General features: G+C 43.6%; 1 protein-coding gene across 1 annotated transcript in view; it reads right to left on the bottom strand.

The window, feature by feature from the left end:
* Nucleotides 1-13: 13 nt before the first annotated feature.
* Nucleotides 14-18,227, bottom strand: part of LOC139061601 (uncharacterized) — a 19,169-nt gene continuing 955 nt past the window's right edge. The window contains exons 3-8 of the mRNA XM_070549029.1: nucleotides 13,433-13,552; nucleotides 12,606-12,665; nucleotides 12,360-12,479; nucleotides 8,388-10,527; nucleotides 8,174-8,209; nucleotides 14-6,240 (exon numbers count right to left, since the gene is read on the bottom strand). Coding sequence (XP_070405130.1) covers nucleotides 6,110-6,240; nucleotides 8,174-8,209; nucleotides 8,388-10,527; nucleotides 12,360-12,479; nucleotides 12,606-12,665; nucleotides 13,433-13,552 — 2,607 coding nt within the window. The 3' untranslated portion in view covers nucleotides 14-6,109. The remainder of the gene's footprint in view (nucleotides 6,241-8,173; nucleotides 8,210-8,387; nucleotides 10,528-12,359; nucleotides 12,480-12,605; nucleotides 12,666-13,432; nucleotides 13,553-18,227) is intronic.

Raw genomic sequence — 18,227 nt, 5'->3', positions numbered from 1 at the left:
TTGGATTCTCCTGAGCTTGCAGTTATGCATAAACTTCTACTCAGCCAGTTCAGAAGGCCACTCCCCCTGGGCTGCCACCTTAACGTGGTAGAGGTGTTTGAGTGTCCCAATGATTCTAGGAGCTAAGATGTCTGAGGCTTTATGCCTCTGGCAGGGTCACCCATGGCAAACAGATCCTAGGGAAGGATAAGACAAAGTGCAGCCCAAAGACCCCTTATGATGAATACTATAAATGGGAACAGCGTTCTCATGCCCAGACGTGGGTCACCGGGGGCCCCGATCTGAAGCCAGGCCTGGAGTTGGGGCAGGCTGGCGAACGCCCGGTGGCCGGGCTTTTACCCATGGAGCCTGGCCGGGCTACATCCCAAAGAGGAGATGTGGGTCCCCCTTTCCATGGGCTCACCACTCGTAGGAGGGGCCAGAGTGGTTGGGTGCAGTGTGGAAAGCCGGGGACCTTGGCGGACTGATCCTCGGCTACAAAAGCTAGCTCTCAACTAGGGATGGGTACCTTTGACATTTGAATCGATCCAGTACTAATTCCCGGTACCTAGGAATCGATACCGGTACTTAACGGTACCAATTTTCGATACTTGCGTGTTTAATATTGTAATTCTCTTTTATAATTAAATATATATTTTTCTCAATATATAACCATATTTGAAAAATATCACGATAAATAACACATAACTGTTTGTATTTTAACATCGTCCTTGTAGTTTTATAAGCTGATAATTAAACTGAAGCAAACATCTTTACTGTGAACTAAATTTACTGTGTATCTTCATTCCTTTTGCAGTCCTTTTTCATTCGATTTTTCCTATTGGGAAGTTAGAATTTCCGAGGAGAAAGCGAACGCACCATTAGCTGATAACAATGGTGGCGATGGAAGCTAATTTATCAAGCTAACGTTATCTTAAACAGTTTATTTAGCTGCTGGAGCAGATTAAAACGATGATGCCTCACACAGATCGTTGTTGCTGGTTTCATCTTCTCATAATCACCCGTCGCATTTAGTGAAGCCAAACTTTAGAGCGCGTTCATGTTCTTCTAGTAAGAAATTCGGAGTTCCGAGGAGAAAGCAAACGCACCATTAGCGGAACGGAAGCTAACATATCAAGCTAATGTTATCTTAAACATTTTATTTACCTACAGGAGCAGATTAAGATGAGGATGCCTTAAGCTGGGTGGACACTGTGCGACTTTTTCACTCGCAGCGTTCAGCTTCAGCTCAAACTGTACGACTTCCTCGCAGGGCGGATCTCACGAGCCATGTGCTCACACTGTACAACCCAGTTCTCGGATGCGACCTGACTGCTCACACTGTATGCCTGGTAGCAACACGTCGGACCTAAAATATGGTAAAAATAGCAGTTTTTACACAACACGTCCGACTTTTTTGTCTTGCCTGTTGTCCTTCAGGAGTGCTGCAGGAGGACACACAGGGATTTATGGGGGTTGGATGAGGAAAACAAAAAAAAGTAAATCTGTTTTGTGATCAGTTTAATTTGACATGAACACGGCAAACACGCTTTGACAATCCTTGTCATTATGTGCAAAAGACGTGTAGAAATTAAAACGAATAACGTGTGTTAGCAGGCGAGCAGTGTTTATGCATGATTGCGCATGCGCCGTGAGTGGTTCTGACACTTTGTGGGTTGCAGCTGCTCGCAGCGCCGCTTCAACAGTGCGATACCCTCACGAGGGACAAGCAAAATATCAAACACACCAGAAGTCCGTGCAAGCTCAAGATTGCTGATCGGTAGCTGGTCACGTGGTGTTAATCGCCTCTCGTAACCCCCTGTACACTACACGACGCTCAGCGCAAAACTCGCCCCGATCTCGTGGATTCTCGCACGAGTGGAAAATCAGCTCAAAAAAGTGAAAAAAGTCACAGTGTGCGCCCAGCTTTACTTAGATTGTTGTCGCTGGTTTCATCATCACCCAGTTACCCATCACATTTAGTGAAGTGGACCCAAGTTTTGGCGTGCGTTCTTTCTACCATGCTGCTCTGTTTACAACTCACTTGCAGCGACCGACGACAACGTCCTTGCGCATGCACAGCTGTCTAGGCAAGTTCTCGTTACGAAGGACGGGTACTGAAACAAGGCACCTTTTCAAATGACGTGAATCTGTGCTCAGTCGGTACTATGGAATTCGGTCAGTACCTTAAAAAGTATCGCTACTCTCGACAAGAGGAATGTCACCTCTCTGGTGGGGAAAGAGCCATTGTTGACATGTGGGGTTGAGAGACTCCGACTGGATATTGTTGGACACACCTCAATGCATGGCTCTGGAATCAGTTTCCTCAAGAGGGGTTGGACTCTCTACCACACTGGAGTTACTCCCACTGAAAGGTGCCGAGCAGGGCTGGGCATACTTCTTGCTCCCCATCTTGGTGCCTGTGTGTTGGGGCTTAGCCCGGTAAAGGAGAGGGTAGCCTCTCTCCGCCTTTGTGTGGGGGGGGCGGGTCCTGGTTGTGGTTTGTGCTTAAGCACCAACCTACAGCTCAGAATACCCATCCTTTTTGGAGTCCCTGGAGGGGGTACTGGAGAGCGCCCCTTCCAGTGACTCCCTCGTTCTGCTGGGGGACTTCAATGCTCATGTGGGCAACAACAGTGAGACCTGGAGAGGTGTGGTTAGGAGGAATGTTCATCCTGATCTGAATCAGAGTGGTGTTTTGTTATTGAACTTCTGTGCTCGTCATGGATTGTCCATAATGAACACCACCATGTTCAGGCATAAAGGTGTCTCTTGGCACCAGTATACTTTAGATCGCAGCTCAATGACCAATTTTGTTGTCGTCTCATCTGATCTGCGAACGTATGTCTTGGACACTTGGGTGAAAATAAGGGCGGAGCTGTCCACTGACCACTATGTGGTGGTGAGTTGGCTTCAATGGTGGCAGAAGATGCCGGTGAGACCTGGCAGACGCAAACATGTTTTGAGGGTCTGCTGAGAATGTCTGACAGAGTCTCCTGTCAGGAGCTTTAACTCCCACCTCCAACAGAACGTAGAGTCCTGAGGGAGGCAGGAGACATTGAGTGGGCCATGTTCCATCCATTGTCAAAGTGGCTGACCGCAGCTGGGGCCGCAGGGTGGTCTGTGCCTGCTGTGGCACCAATCTCAAACTGGCTGGTGAACCCTGGGGGTTAGCGATGCTGTCAGGCTGAAGAAAGAGTCCTAGTGGGTCTTTTTTGCTTGTGGGATTCTGGAGGCAGCTGATGGGTACCGGCAGTCCAAGCGGAATGTGGTTTGGATGGTTGCGGAAGCAAAAACCCGGGCACGGGAGAAGTTTGGTGAGAGCATAAAACAAAACTTCTGTACGGCTTCGAGGAGATTCTGGTTCACCATCCGGCGTCTCAGGAAGGTAAAATTGTGCACTAGCAACACTGTTTACAGTGGCGACGGTGTGCTGCTGATCTCGACTTGGGACATTGTGAATCAATGGGCTGAGTACTTGGAAGACCTCCTTAATCCCACCTTCCAGTGTGGAATCAGAGTTTTGGGACTTTGAGTTGGGCTCTCTAATCTCTGGACCCTGAGGTCACTGAGGCAGTCAAAAAACTCCTCGGTGGAAAGGCTCCAGGGGTGGATGAGATCCGCCCAGAATTCCTTAAGGTTCTAGATGTTGAGGGGCTGTGTTGGTTGACGCGGCTCTGAAATATCACATGAGCATCGGGAGCAGTTCCACTGGTTTGGCAGACCGGGCTGGTGGTCCCTATTGACCCATTGCAGCGTGATGTCACATGCCCACACCCCCGCCCATAGCTGCAGACTGGAGGGCAAGAAGATGCATCTCCGCACTGACCCCAGTTGTGTTTATCTGTTAGTTGTCAATAAACAGAGGTAAATAGCGGAGAAATAAAATCTATATGCAGGGTTAACACACACACAGTCCTGTAGGCTGCATAAGTAAACAAATGAAGGACAGATGAGCTCAATTTTGCAGGATTTTAGCTGATAAAATACGCCAAAGGCAGAACGGCTAGTGGATAAACCACACACATTGTGGCAGACAAAGTCTTGTGACAGAATAAAAAAGTTAATCTGCCCCACATGCCCAGAAACAAAAAAGTTACAGCCATCTGACTTATACGCTTTTATCATACAATTATATTATACGGGACAGAACCAGAACCAGGGGAGAGCTGTGCTGCAGCAGATGTGTCCTGAGAAATAAATGTGTTAAAAGGACAATGCCGGTGTGGTGCGTATTTCTGTGTGTTAACCACGGCAACGATCTTAATAATTAAACCAAATGTGTAATTGGAGTGGGTAGCCGCTAAGGTCGTTTGTTTCTGTTTGCACTCAATCGTCAGAATAAACGGAGCATCTGTTAATCTCAAAAGACGAGCATTGTCACAGCGACCATTCAGCATTAATCCACAAAACGTAAGAGATCCAGTTACTCCTTTGGTTCTGTGAGAAGTCCAGACAGCTGGTGTTGGTACCAGATCTGCTCGGGCTGCCAGGTCAGCATGGGATCCTCATCTCACAGCTAGCTAGCTACTTCAAAAGCATCTAGAAGCTTTGAGCTACATCGTTTGCTTCAAGATGTTTTTATTTTATTCATCTGCACAAAGATGTTAGATGGTCTAAAGTGGTGATATCTAAATCCATAGGTTTTATTTTGTTAGTCTAAATCGCAGAGATACAGCTCTGGGAAAGGGCTGGAGACGGGCTTTTTCCCCTCCAGCTAGTTTGGATGTGCGTTGTTACCCGGATGTAAACAATAACGTGCCACGGGCCTATAATTAAAAAGAAAGAACAGAGGGTGTGTTCCAACTACAGGGGGATCATACTCATGAGCCTTCCTGGTAAGGTCTATTTGGGGGTTCTGGAGAGGAGGGTCCATCGGATTGTCGATGGGGTGTGTGGGGATTTTGAGATGGTGTTCAACTGCATCCCTTGGTGGTGGTTGGGGAGGGGGGGGGGGCTTGTGTGGAGTACTCTGAGAGTTTGGGGTACCAGGCCCCTTGATACCGGCTGATAGCCCTGTACGACCATTGTCAGAGCTTGGTCTGCATCGGACTCATTTCCTGTGAGAGTTGGACTTGGCCAAGGCAGGCCTTTTCCACCAATTCTGTTTATAACTTTTATGGACAGGATTTATAGGTGCAGCCAAGGTGGTAAGGGGATCTGTTTTGGTGGCCTAAGGATCAGGTCTCTGATCAGACTGTGTTCTCCAGCTTTCGCTGGAGCAGTTCACAGCCAAGTGTGACGCAGCTCCGATGAGAATCAGCTCCTCAAAATCCGAGACCATGGTCTTCCGTCGGAAAAGGGTAGAATGCCTTCTCCAGGTCAAGGATGAGATCCTTCCCCAAGTGGAGGAGTTTAAGAGGATGAATCAGGAGATCGATAGACGGATTGAAGCTGTATCTGGAGTGATGTTGTACCGGTCTGTCGTGGTGAAGAGAGAGCTGAGCCAGAAGGCGAAGCTCTCCATTTACTGGTCGATCTACGTTCCTACCCTCACCTATGGTTGTAACCTTTAGGTAGTGACCGAAAGAACAAGATTACGGATAAAAGCAGCCAAAAAGAGTTTTCTCCACAGGGTGGCTGGGCTCTCCCTTAGAGATAGGGTGAGAAGCTCGGTGAGAGCATCTAGTTAGGATGCCTCCTGGACGCTACCCTGGTGAGATTTTCCAGGCACGTCCAACTGGGAGGAGACCAAAGGAAGACCCAGGAAACGCTGGAGGGACTATGTCTCTCGGCTGGCAAAGGAATGCCTTGGGATCCCCCCGGAGGAGCTGGCCTAAGTGGTTAGGGAGAGGAAAGTCTGGGCAACACAAGGTGATCAGTAGGTCACAAAAACACAACATAGGTAGATATGCTGGTGATTTTGAACATTCTGCTCAGTCTGTGTTTTTTTGTCAGAGTAAAACTGGAAAAGGCTGCGAGTGGAAGGCGTAAAACTCTGGAGCAACCTGTGACTCCCCTCATTGTGGCGCCACAAAAATCATAATTTATGAAGTCATTCCACTAGATTTTATTATGTTTTTGTTTGCCATTTATATTTAAGCAAGTAACAGATGGGAGCATAGATGGGAGGATAGAAATGATAATGGACTTTTAATATTTAGCTTATGTATGTGTTAATAAGAAATGTTTAATATTGGAAAGGAATACTAACCCCAAATAGTGGTTTTACAAGCTCACCTTTCTTTGTGGACTCGCTTTCTGGACCACTTGGTGTGACGGACAAAGATGTCCCTTCAACATCTTCTGGTGTCTGCTCTTCTGAAAGATTTTTAACAAGAAAAAAACAGATTACACTTTGTATTGTGATGATCTACAGTGACAATAACTATTTCATAAATATACAAGGTCAACTTTACTCATATTTAACACATTCGCAGTGGTCTATAGTAAGAATAAATGCCTTGTAAGCTGTACTCTAGGGATTAAAGCAGGGCTCCTCGATTACAATGGTCCGAGGGCCACTCACAAGATAGACCCAGAAGCAAGAGGCCGGGGGGTGCTGCTGCGGCTTGGATCGCTGGCTGTAATGTACATAACACACAAGCTTGCAATATTAGGAAGAACAACACCTGTCCCCCTCCTGTGTGACTGCCATCATGTAACCCTCATGTCCATGTTGTCTCCGGAGGAGCAGATAGGAAACAAGATCTCATATTACTTAAAATGAACCAAAGCTTCCTCCCAGTTTCCCTTTAAGCTGAAATTAACATCAGTCTATCATCATGAAACAAAAGAATAAAGTGGAACAAGAACTTCTATCTTCTATTTCTCTCTCCTTTTAACTTCTCCGAGTCCCTAAATAAAAGAGACAGATGATTACGCTGCTCTGACCCCGCTCCCTCTCCAAGACCGGACCTCCTGACATCACAACACTCGGTCTGACTGAGCGCTTCCAGGAGAAATATTAATGAAATTAAAATAATGAGTATTTGGAGGAGCGTCCTCCGATCCTCTCTTGTGTGAGCAGACTCACTCACTCAACATAATTTACGGCCCAAATCCAACAGAACCGGTCGGGCTGATTTGATTCAGGTTCGGTCTCAGGTTACAACTCCAGCGCTCAGCCCTGCAGTACCACATGAAGGCAGACCAAAGTTTCCTACCCGGTAAATGTTGAGAACACCGCTCTGACAGGTTTGGATGCTAAGCTGGTGCCGCCATTAAAATAACAAAACTACATTCCACTATAACTGATTATGGTACTCTTCTATGGTGCAGAATCGTTTATATTACGTTTTCTAAAGCAGCACATAATATTTATACATTTGATACAATTCAGATCACCTTCAAAACTCAGTCACACACCCAGAGCCGTTTCAAGGCATTTTGGGGGCCAAGGCAACCCCCCTAACCCACTCCCATCTTAGGGCTCCCCAGAAGCAATTTTGAAATTCATACCCTGTCCAGGAGTATTAATTATAGTGTTTTTAAAAACATGTCAGACATTACCGAAATGTTCTAATATTGTCAGATGAAAAACAAAATCATCTAAAATTAAAATAAATGAAATTAAATAAAATCAATATCTACAGTGTCTGGGACTACAAAAGGCAGTGTAGAAAATCTTATCAGCTTGAGGATTATAGGGGGGGTCCCTAGAAAATTTCTACACCCAAAAGTTTGAGAACCCCTGGACTAGAAGGCCACACCTGTGCAAAGGTACTAAAGGAGGTGCAACAAGCAGCAATGCTTTGCAGGTCAACCATGATGCTATGGCTGCACTGACTTTGTACCCCATAGCTGGTGTCAAATCAACTGTGCTTCCACTATAGATTGAGGGAGCTTTTTCAAATTTGTGTCATGTAACATTCCAATTTTCAGGTCCTCAAGAGCCCCTATATCCAGCATGATTTACTATTTTCCCAACTGCAACATACTTTATTCCATGTTTTAATTATCTGTTCAGCATGTTCTTAAGTTCTGTTGAAGCTTGTTAATCACCCAATGGGTTGGATGTGTTTAAGCAGAGAAATGGATTCACTACACTTGACTACTTGGGCGATTAACAGGCCTCTACAGAACTTGCAGCCCTGCTGGATAGCCGATTCAACCATTTAATTATGTATGATGGAACAGGGAAACAACTAAAACTTGCTACATAGGGGCCCTCCAGCACCAGGGTTGGACACCACTGGTCTAGTGTAATGATAACTAATGATAATTCAATTTGAGAATTAAAAGAAATTCATACCTTCCTCTTGTGAAATCCCATCCATATCAACAGTTTCTGAAATGGTAATAAGAAGTTTCAAAGGATAATGTTATTGACCAGGAACTGCAGAACCAATACAAGAAAAGTTAAGAAAAAAATACTCTCTTACACAAATCACAAGTTTATAAATATCTTCAATAAGAAGGCTAGTGGACTTATTTTCCTTAAAATAGAAATGATTAAATGTTAATACCATTGACATCTAGGTGGATTTCATCCAGGCTCTTCCCTTTATATTCGCCTAGGCGTCCTTGTTCCAAGGCTAGGAGAACTTTGCTTACTTTTGCCAACTGTAGGGTACCCTCTGGAAGGCGGTAGTGCTTTCTGTGGACTGCAATGTTGTGCCCAAGGAAATCGGCTAATTGGTCCAGTTCTGTGGTCTTGAGATTCAAAACTGTTGACAAGGTAGCAATATGCTTCCTGAGCTTAGTTGAGGTAAGTGCTGCAGGGTTTTTCAAGTCATTGCATTCACTTACAAACTGCCTTATACAGTCTGAACCTCTCAGGTAGTGGATGGAGTGAGGCAATGCAAACAGGTACTGGTTTTCTTTCAAAACTCCACATTCTTCACGATTTTCACTAAGGGCATCCAGTGATTCTTTCATAGTTGGACTTAGTAGAACAGGGACTTTCCTTCCCCTCTTTCCCACAATGGTAATCCTGACAAAGTAGCTGCAAAGCTTTTGTTCAAGTGCTGTGAGGGCCAAGTTAACATCCTCGTGGGTTTCTGAGGCATCCTTTGACAAGTAAACAGACAACGGCATCCTGGAAACCTCACCAGCTCGCCGGCGATTGAAAAGAATGACTTGTGTGAGAGTCACTTTAGCAAGATCTTTCCAGGTTGAGTGTGAAGGCTTTTCTTTCAATGCATTTAGATGTTTTTGTTGTTTGTCTGTCAGATGGCTGTGAAGGATCTGGACATCATGTGTAAATGGGAGAAGGAGAGGAGAATTCCACTTCTTCTGTTCAATTTGAGTCAAAGCTTGACTAGCAATGTCATACCTCCAGCTTTCTTGATACAGTTGAATAAATTCTTCTGCATCTTGGACAGTTTGTTTGTCCTTCATCTTTAGTCCTTCAGTCTTAACAAACATGGCTAAAGAATGAATGTTGTGACCAACTTTTCTAGCCAGGGATGGTTTCTGGTACTTGCCATTTTCATCATTAAATCCAGCAAGGCGTTTTGTAGCAGAGATTACCTGACTGTACTTTTCAGGCTTGATCAGATCTTTAACACTGTTCACAGGAGAAACAGCTTTGGCTTCGAGTAGTAGTCGGCCAAGTTCTCTCAGCTTTTGGCGGATGTACTGGTGCTGGTTGACCAACTTCTCATTCTTCTTGAACAATCTGTATCCATAATCCAGTATGCAATGATCCTGCTTGATCGCAAGTGTTATCTTGTCTTGAATAAGATTGCTCAAGAACCTCCAGTATGCATCACTGAACCCCAGTGGAACTGCCTCCGCAAATGCACACAATGCTTGTACTTTTGTCTTACCCCCCTTAGAAAGCTCATCTTGAGGCTTAAATTTGCATGACTGGAAGTGCCGCCACATTTGCTTTCTGTTGAATAATCCAAAACAATACACACAGTGTTTAAATATTTGTCCGTCCATTTGGGCATTTGGTTGCTTCCATGGAATGAGTTTGCCCTGCTTTTTTTGCAAGACTTCCGAGTTATGCTCAAAATTACCTTTATTCCGTATATAATCAAACTGAAGTCGTCGTTGTTTGGAGTTCTTTGGCAAACTACTGGCTTTTGCTACCTCCACTTTATCTTTGTGTTTACGTAGTAGATGCCTCGACATTTTTTGAACAAGACCACCACAATATACACAATGGTGTTTCTTGTTGTACTTCCTGGAACCATCTTCTTTCTTTGTAACAGGAGAAACAAAAACAAGTTCTTCTTCCAGAGATGTTCCTTCATCCTTACTTGTAGTGGCTCTGGCATCATGGCTTTCAGAGCTTCTACTCTGACCAGACTCTCCCTGACTGCAACACATGCTTCTGTTTTGAGCAGTACTTCTATAACAACTCTCTGAAACAGGAGCGAGATAACCAGATCTATCCTTTAGGTCTAACTTTTCATATTCACTTGTAGTGGAGCTGGAATCACACTCTTCCAAACTTGTACCATGACTGTACTTATGTTGGACCCGACAGCCAAACTTGCTCCTCTTTTTAGTAGTTGACATTCTTTTTTTCCAGGGAGAAATCTTTTTTTCCTGAGATATTTTTAGGCTGGCCTCGCTGTCTGTGCTTTCTCCACTGGTGTCTGGTACATATTCTTCTTCGCTCCCTTCACTGGCCTCGTCTAATCCAACAAAACTCTTTAATAATGGAGAAAGGGAGGTAGAAATAAATTAGTATTTCTTCCTGCATTCTTAATTCAAAACAGAAATCAACATCTTCATTTAAATTCCCTCTTTATAAAAAAATAAAATAAAAAAGATGCTCCCTTTAATAAGAGTATTTGGTCCAATTGTTTTCAGGGCATTTAGAGCCCAAACTAATACAGTAAAATAACCGTGCGCTCCTAGATGAATTCTCGTGAGATTTGGAGTTTTCTTAAACTCAGGAGAATTCATCTTGTACCGCTCCAGATCAAACCGTCCGAACTCCGGGCCAAAATAGACTAACCAATCGTGTGTCAGCACTAAGCTGTAGAGAGCGAGTTAGATTGTATCAAGCATCCTAACCTGGCAGCAGCACTAGCTGGGCACTAGCTTGCGCATCTTCCAATCAGTTTAAAATATTGCTACCAGAGAGCTCTCCCTCTTTCAGACAGTTTCCGTGGCAGTGATTCTAGATCTAAATGTGTAGACTCTACACAGGACGGGGACACAGAGATCTGGCTGCTGCCAGGTTATCAGTAAAACATGTTACAGAAATACAAAAATGTGTCAACAAAAAGAGAAAGTGCAGAACAGCTAGCTTGACATGTACCTCAGCATCTGGATTAGTGAGGAATGTCGCAATATAAACCACAAATTTATTATAAATCAAATCAAAACCCTGTTCCGTTTTTGTTTTAAACAAAATTAGAACTGGCCAGTATTTATAGCACCTTCCAAGAAATGTTTGAATTATTGCACTTACACACTAGCATCGCTTCTACACAGCCTAGATAGGATAATTAGTGTTCAAATTTTAGTAGCCCGGGAATTTACCGCATGCAACCGGATGCATTTTCAGCCCTCTTCCCAAGGCGGCCTGCCTCAGGCCGAAACCAGTCCAACCCACACACCATCATTAGGGGGCAGGACCATCCTGCATGCCTACTTCATCAACATTCTGGATGCTGAGGAGTTTATATTTATGTATTTAGCAGACACTTTAGTCCAAAGCGACTTACAAGTGACAGTCAGCATGTAGCCCTTGAGGCTAACAACAACAAACACTATTCAGTCAATCACAGGTGGCAGTGAGGCAGCATTATGAATCATGGAGAGGAGGGAACAAGGAGTGGACAGCAGAGAGGGGGGACGGGTGCAGGGAGGGTGCTAGTTAAGAAGATGCTCTCTGAAGAGCAGGGTCTTCAGGAGTTTCTTGAAAATTGAAAAGGAAGCTCCTGTTCTGGTAGTGCTTGGTAGGTGTGGAACGATGCATGAGAAGAGTCTGGATTGTCCTGAGCGTGGTGTAGGCACTGCTAGCCGACGATCCTGTGATGACCGGAGCAGCCGGGCCGAGACGCAAGCCTTTGCAAGAGGATTCAGGTAGATGGGAGCCGTACCATCTCGGACTTTGTATGCTAGTGTTAGCAATTTGAATTTGATGCGTGCTGCTAGCGGTAGCCAGTGGAGCTCAATGAGCAGAGGGGTGACGTGTGCTCTTTTTGGCTGATTGAAGACCAGACGCACCTCTGCGTTCTGGACCATTTAAAGAGGTCTCACAGTACAGCCTGGAAGACCAGTTAGAAGGGCTTTGCAGTAGTTGAGGCTTTTATCTTTGTGATTTTGGAGATGGCCTATGTGCTCAATTACATCCACATCCCTAAGGCAGTGTGGAACAAACACGGCGGGCAGAGTGGAGTGGAGCCGATGCTAGTGTGTAAGTGCCATTAGACTTTACAATAACAGGACACTGGATATTTTCAAAAATTTAAGGGTGTAAAACATTTTTTTGGGGCAATACACATTTGAAATTGAATGATGAGGCTTACAGAAAAGGAAGATCCTCTTAGCCAGTGTGACTCCATTTCATTTGATGCTGAAGGGACTTCCATACTGTCATCACTTGAATCATATAGCGCATCAGAAAAACTTGGTACTTTCTTCTTCATCTGCAACATATTACATTGAAGTGAATTTTACAATTCATAATCATATTTTAAATGAAAAATATTATAGATTCACTATATAAGCTAATTATGTTTTTATGTAGTGAAGTAAAGTTGGTAAAGGAATACCTGAATGCTTCTGGTTCGTCTAAGCTTTGGAACATCATCTCCAGTTTGGCCAACTGCATACTGATTTGAATAATAAACAGTGTGTCAAAACAGTGAGAAGGTTTCAGTACATGAGCAAGAACAGTGTTGTGTAGTTAAGATTATACAGTCAGGGGAAAAAATAACTGAAACCATGCTGACTTTGTGCGTTTGCCATTTAACAAACTCCAACTTCAATTATTTAAACAGTGAGACAGAATAAAAAAATGCATTTCAAATTAGGTAACAATTATTTCACATTTTCGTGAATGAAATAGTTTTCAGATCCCCATCAACAAGATTTCTTGCTCCTATGGGGATATCCCCATGATACCCTATGGATGACTGCTGAGGAGAGTACTATGGGAGAAGGTGTCAAGTCTGGGCTTCTCTGTTTAGACTACTGCCCCCACGACCCGACTCCAGATAATCAGATGAAAATGGATGGATAAATTAAATTATTACTATATAAAATAGGAATTACAGAGAGGTCTAATTGTTGATCTAATGTAAAAAATGGTTTGCCATATACCTGCTCACCGCCTGCTTGTCCAAATTGTACTCATTTCCTTACCTTTCTGAGGCACCGTTTATTTTTACTTCCCTCTTCTTTTACAGATTTGTCCCCACCATTTAAATTAGAGTTATATTTTCTTTTTCATGGGACAACTTACAAAGTCAGCAGAGGTTCATTTTCTACCAACTCTAATGGTAAACTTTTAAAAACACAAAGAAGCACCATTGTTTGTTATTCATTTACATAACATTTGATTTTGATCATTTAAGGTATTTCAGAAATTTGTTTCTACCGTTTTGCTTTGCATTCCAATGTCACTGTTATGTAGCGTGTCAGAAGTGTCATTCTTTGCATCCATGTTTCCATCATCACTGTCCCCATCATCACTGTCCGAGTAGTCCACAATGGAAAGCTGTATGATAATTAATTGCAATATGAAAAAAATATCACAAGTTAAGGGATGAAAAGGCTACCTGCTGCACAATGAAAAGGTCAATCAGATATTAAAGATAAATTAAAACTACAGGCAACAAAATTTCTGTACACTCAATTAAGCCTAATCAACTTAATATTGATTAACATATCTGTGCTACTTATAAATGACTGACTTGATTTTATGTAAAACTATTCTTGTTAACAGTGTTCTCTTGGAACCACTTTTGGAAAAGGTGTATATGCTACAGCTTCACAAAAAAAAACAGAAAAAAAAGGAACAACCTGAAAGACAACCACAGCGAGATTTCGCTGGTTAAAAAGAATAAAAAACATTTTCCTTGATGCTTTTGTCAGTGATGAACTATAAAAATACACATTAAAAGTCTGAAGATGGACATCGAAATGTCTGGAGATGAACCATGTCAAAGTTTGATTAGGTTTAAAGAAGAACAACTTTCTAATAGACCCCTTGAAGCGTGACATCATGCACCCACACCTCTTCCCCAGGCTGTAGAGCAAGAAGCCAGCACATCCCCATTGACCATCATTTTATCTGTCAGTTGTCAATAAATAGAGCAAAATTGTGGCGAAATAAAATTCATCAGCATGATTAATTCCTTCAATTCAGCCCTAACCCAAGGACCTAAGCGTCCTCAAGAAGTGAAGTCTGCTGTGTCCCTTCTTGTAAACAGCTTGGCTGTTCTTTCTCCAGTCCAGTCTGTTGTCCAGGTGAACTCCAAGGTATTTGTATTCCTCAACCACCTCCACTTCTTCTCCCATGATGGAAACAGTGTTTGACTCCACCCTGTTTCTTCTGAAGTCTAAAATCATCTCCTTTGTTTTGTTCACGTTCAAGGTCAGATGATTGTTTCCACACCATGCCACAAAGTGCTCCACCAGCTCTCTGTACTCAGCTTCCTGTCCATCTCTGATACACCCGACAGCTGCAGAGTCATCGGAGTATTTCTGTAGATGACAGGTCTCTGATTTGTACCGGAAGTCTGAGGTGTACAGGGTGAAAAGGAATGGTGAGAGTGCAGTTCCCTGTGGTGCTCCAATGTTACTGATCACCTGGTTTGATGTGCAGTTCTTCAGCCTCACAAACTGTGGTCTGTTTGTCAGGTAGTCTTTAATCCAGGCGATAGTTGAGGCCCCCACCTGTGTCTTCTGGAGTTTCTGGCAAAGTACATCAGGCTGGATTGTGTTAAATGCACTGGAGAAATCAAAGAACATGACCCTCACAGTGCTGCCTGCTTTGTCCAGATGACAGTGGGTTGGTTGAAGCAGCAGGATGATGGCATCTTCAACTCCAACTCAATGGCGATAAGCAAACTGCAGCGGGTCCTGATATGTTCTAGTTTGCTTATTCAGGTGGACCAACAGGAGTCTCTCCAGGACCTTCATGATGTGGGATGTCAGGGCAACCGGTCTGTAGTCGTCATTGACTGATGGGCGAGTTTTCTTTGGAACTGGAACAAGGCAGGATGTCTTCCACAGGACTGGAACCTTCTCCTGGGCCAGGCTGAGGTTGAAGAGGTGCTGCAGAATCCCACAGAGCTGCTCTGCACAGGTCTTCAGTACTCTGGGGCTGACACCATCTGGACCTGCAGCTTTGTTCCTGTTCAGTCTCTCCAGCTGCCTCTTCACCTGACTTCTAGAGACAGATAGGTGGGAGGGGGAGGTAAATGGGGCAGCAGCATCTCCCGACTTGGTTGAAGACAGATTTATAGAACCAGAAGAGTCCATGACTGTGTTAGAGGACAAAAGAGCTGGCGTGTGACAGGAAAATGTTGGATCAGAGGAGGATGGGATGTGGGAACTGAACCTATTGAAGAACTTGTTCAGTTCATTGGCTGTGTCCAGGCTGCCATCTGTGCAATCCTTCCTCTGCTTGAAGCCTGTGATCTTCTTCATCCCTGACCACACATCTCTGATATTGTTCCTCTGTAGTTTGTTCTACAGCTTCTTCCTGTATGCCTCCTTGCTGTCTCTGATCTTGATCTTAAGTTGCTTCTGCATACTCGTCAATTATTCCCTGTCTCCCTCCTTAAGGTTTTTTTTTTTTTTTACTCATTTAGCAGATTCTTCAGTTCACTGGTTAAACTGACCCTAACCCACATGTCAAGACACAAACAAGTTAGCCATCTAATGACTTATGTGCCTTTTGATATATTTATGCATGGCTGGGTGTCGAGGAGCCGGGGCAGAACGCCGGCTCAGATCTAACAGCAGTGAGGAGAACTGTGCTGCAGATCAGTCATTAGAAATAAGTGTGTGAAAACGCCAATGCCAATGTGGTGTGTAGTTTAGTTTCACCAGCGGTAATGGCCTTGTTTTAATAATTACACAAAATGTGTTGTCATTGGAGTGGCACCCTATAATGTCTTGTTTAGCATTTCCAATTATGTTGCTTGACAGAATAAATGGAGAATCCACTAATCTTTAAAGACAAGCGGTGTCACAGCGACCCTTCAACATTAAACCGCAAAACGTAGAAGAGAACCGGTTACATTTGTGTTGCATCAGTTGAGAAATGCAGGTGGTCAGTTCTGACTGAGGACTGTTGTCTCACAGCTCGTTAGCCATTTCTAATGGATCTGGAAGATTTATGCTAAACACTGTTAGCTTTAAGATTTTTTTTTGTTCTGCACAAATATATTAGATTTTACTGCTTTACATTATCTAAACCTCTAGATTTTATTTTGTTAGCTTAAATTGCAGCAATACAGATCTGGAAATGGTGTTCTTGCCCTCCAGCGTTTGTGGATGTGTGCAGTTACCTAGATGTAAAACAACTTTCATTGGGTCCTTCATACAGGTCCTTCTCAAAAATTAGCATATTGTAATAAAGTTCATTATTTTCTGTAATGTACTGACAAACATTAGACTTTCATATACATTAGATTCATTACACACAACTGAAGTAGTTCAAGCCTTTTATTGTTACTAATATTGATGATTTTGGCGTACACCTCATAAAAACCCTAAATTCCAAATTAGCATATCATGAAAAGGTTCTCTAAACGAGCTATTAACCTAATCATCTGCATCAACTAATTAACTCTTAACACCTGCAAAAGATTCCTGAGGCTTTTAAAACTCCCAGCCTGGTTCATTACTCAAAACCACAATCATGGGTAAGACTGCCGACCTGACTGCTGTCCAGAAGGCCATCATTGACGCCCTCAAGCAAGAGGGTAAGACACAGAAAGACATTTCTGAACGAATAGGCTGTTCCCAGAGTGCTGTATCAAGGCACCTCAGTGGGAAGTCTCTGGGAAGGAAAAAGTGTGGCAGAAAACGCTGCACAACGAGAAGAGGTGACCGAACCCTGAGGACGATTGTGGAGAAGGACCGATTCCAGACCTTGGGGGACCTGCGGAAGCAGTGGACCGAGTCTGGAGTGGAAATATCCAGAGCCACCGTGTACAGGCGTGTGCAGGAAATAGGCTACAGGTGTCACATTCTCCACGTTAAGCCACTTTTGAACCAGAAACAGCGGCAGAAGCGTCTGACCTGGGCTACAGAGAAGCAGCACTGGACTGTTGCTCAGTGGTCCAAAGTACTTTTTTCAGATGAAATCAAATTTTGCATCTCATAAGGAAATCAAGGTGCCAGAGTCTGGAGGAAGACTGGGCAGAGGGAAATGCTAAAATGCCTGAAGTCCAGTGTCAAGTACCCACAGTCAGTGATGGTCTGGGGTGGCATGTCAGCTGCTGGTGTTGGTCCACTGTGTTTTACTAAGGGCAGGGTCAATGCAGCTAGCTATCAGGAGATTTTGGAGCACTTCATGCTTCAATCTGCTGAAAAGCTTAATGGAGATGAAGATTTAATTTTTCAGCATGACCTGGCACCTGCTCACAGTGCCAAAACCACTGGTAAATGGTTTACTGACCATGGTATGACTGTGCTCAACTGGCCTGCCAACTCTCCTGACCTGAACCCCGTAGAGAATCTGTGGGATATTGTGAAGAGAAAGTTGAGCGAGGCAAGACCCAACACTCTGGATGAGCTTAAGGCCGCTATGGAAGCATCCTGTGCCTCCATAACACCTCAGCAGTGCCACAGGCTGATTGCTGCGATGCGGCGTGGCATGGAGGCAGTCATTTCTGCAAAAGGATTTCCGACCAAGTATTGAGTGCATAACTGAAAATAATTATTAGAAGGTTGACTTTTTTTGTATTAAAAACACTTTTCTCTTATTGGTCAGATGAAATATGCCAATTCATTGAGATAGGAACTTTGGGTTTTAAAGAGCTGTACGCCAAAATCATCAATTTTAGAAACAATAAAAGGCTTAAACTACTTCGGTTGTGTGTAATGAATCTACTATATATGAAAGTCTAATGTTTATCAGTACATTACAGAAAATAATGAACTTTATCACAATATGCTAATTTTTTTGTAGCTATAAACGGTTATAGAGCCTAACATCCAGAACTCACTCAGACACTCAGGAACTTTGACCTACAGAATATAAGTCACCTCAATCAGATCACCCAATGCCACTACAAATAGTACGAGTTTACCTTGTATACTGGATTGATCACATTATAAATCAACATATGCACAACATTTTGTCAACTTCCATAGAATTAATATCTATACGGCAGGGCCCCACAAAGACACAATCTTGAGATCTGTGTGTGTGT

This window comes from Nothobranchius furzeri, chromosome 1 (assembly GCF_043380555.1).
Source record: "Nothobranchius furzeri strain GRZ-AD chromosome 1, NfurGRZ-RIMD1, whole genome shotgun sequence".
Lineage (NCBI taxonomy): Eukaryota > Metazoa > Chordata > Actinopteri > Cyprinodontiformes > Nothobranchiidae > Nothobranchius > Nothobranchius furzeri.
Note: the sequence above shows the minus strand (reverse complement) of the source record. Positions and strands in the feature narration are given on the sequence as shown.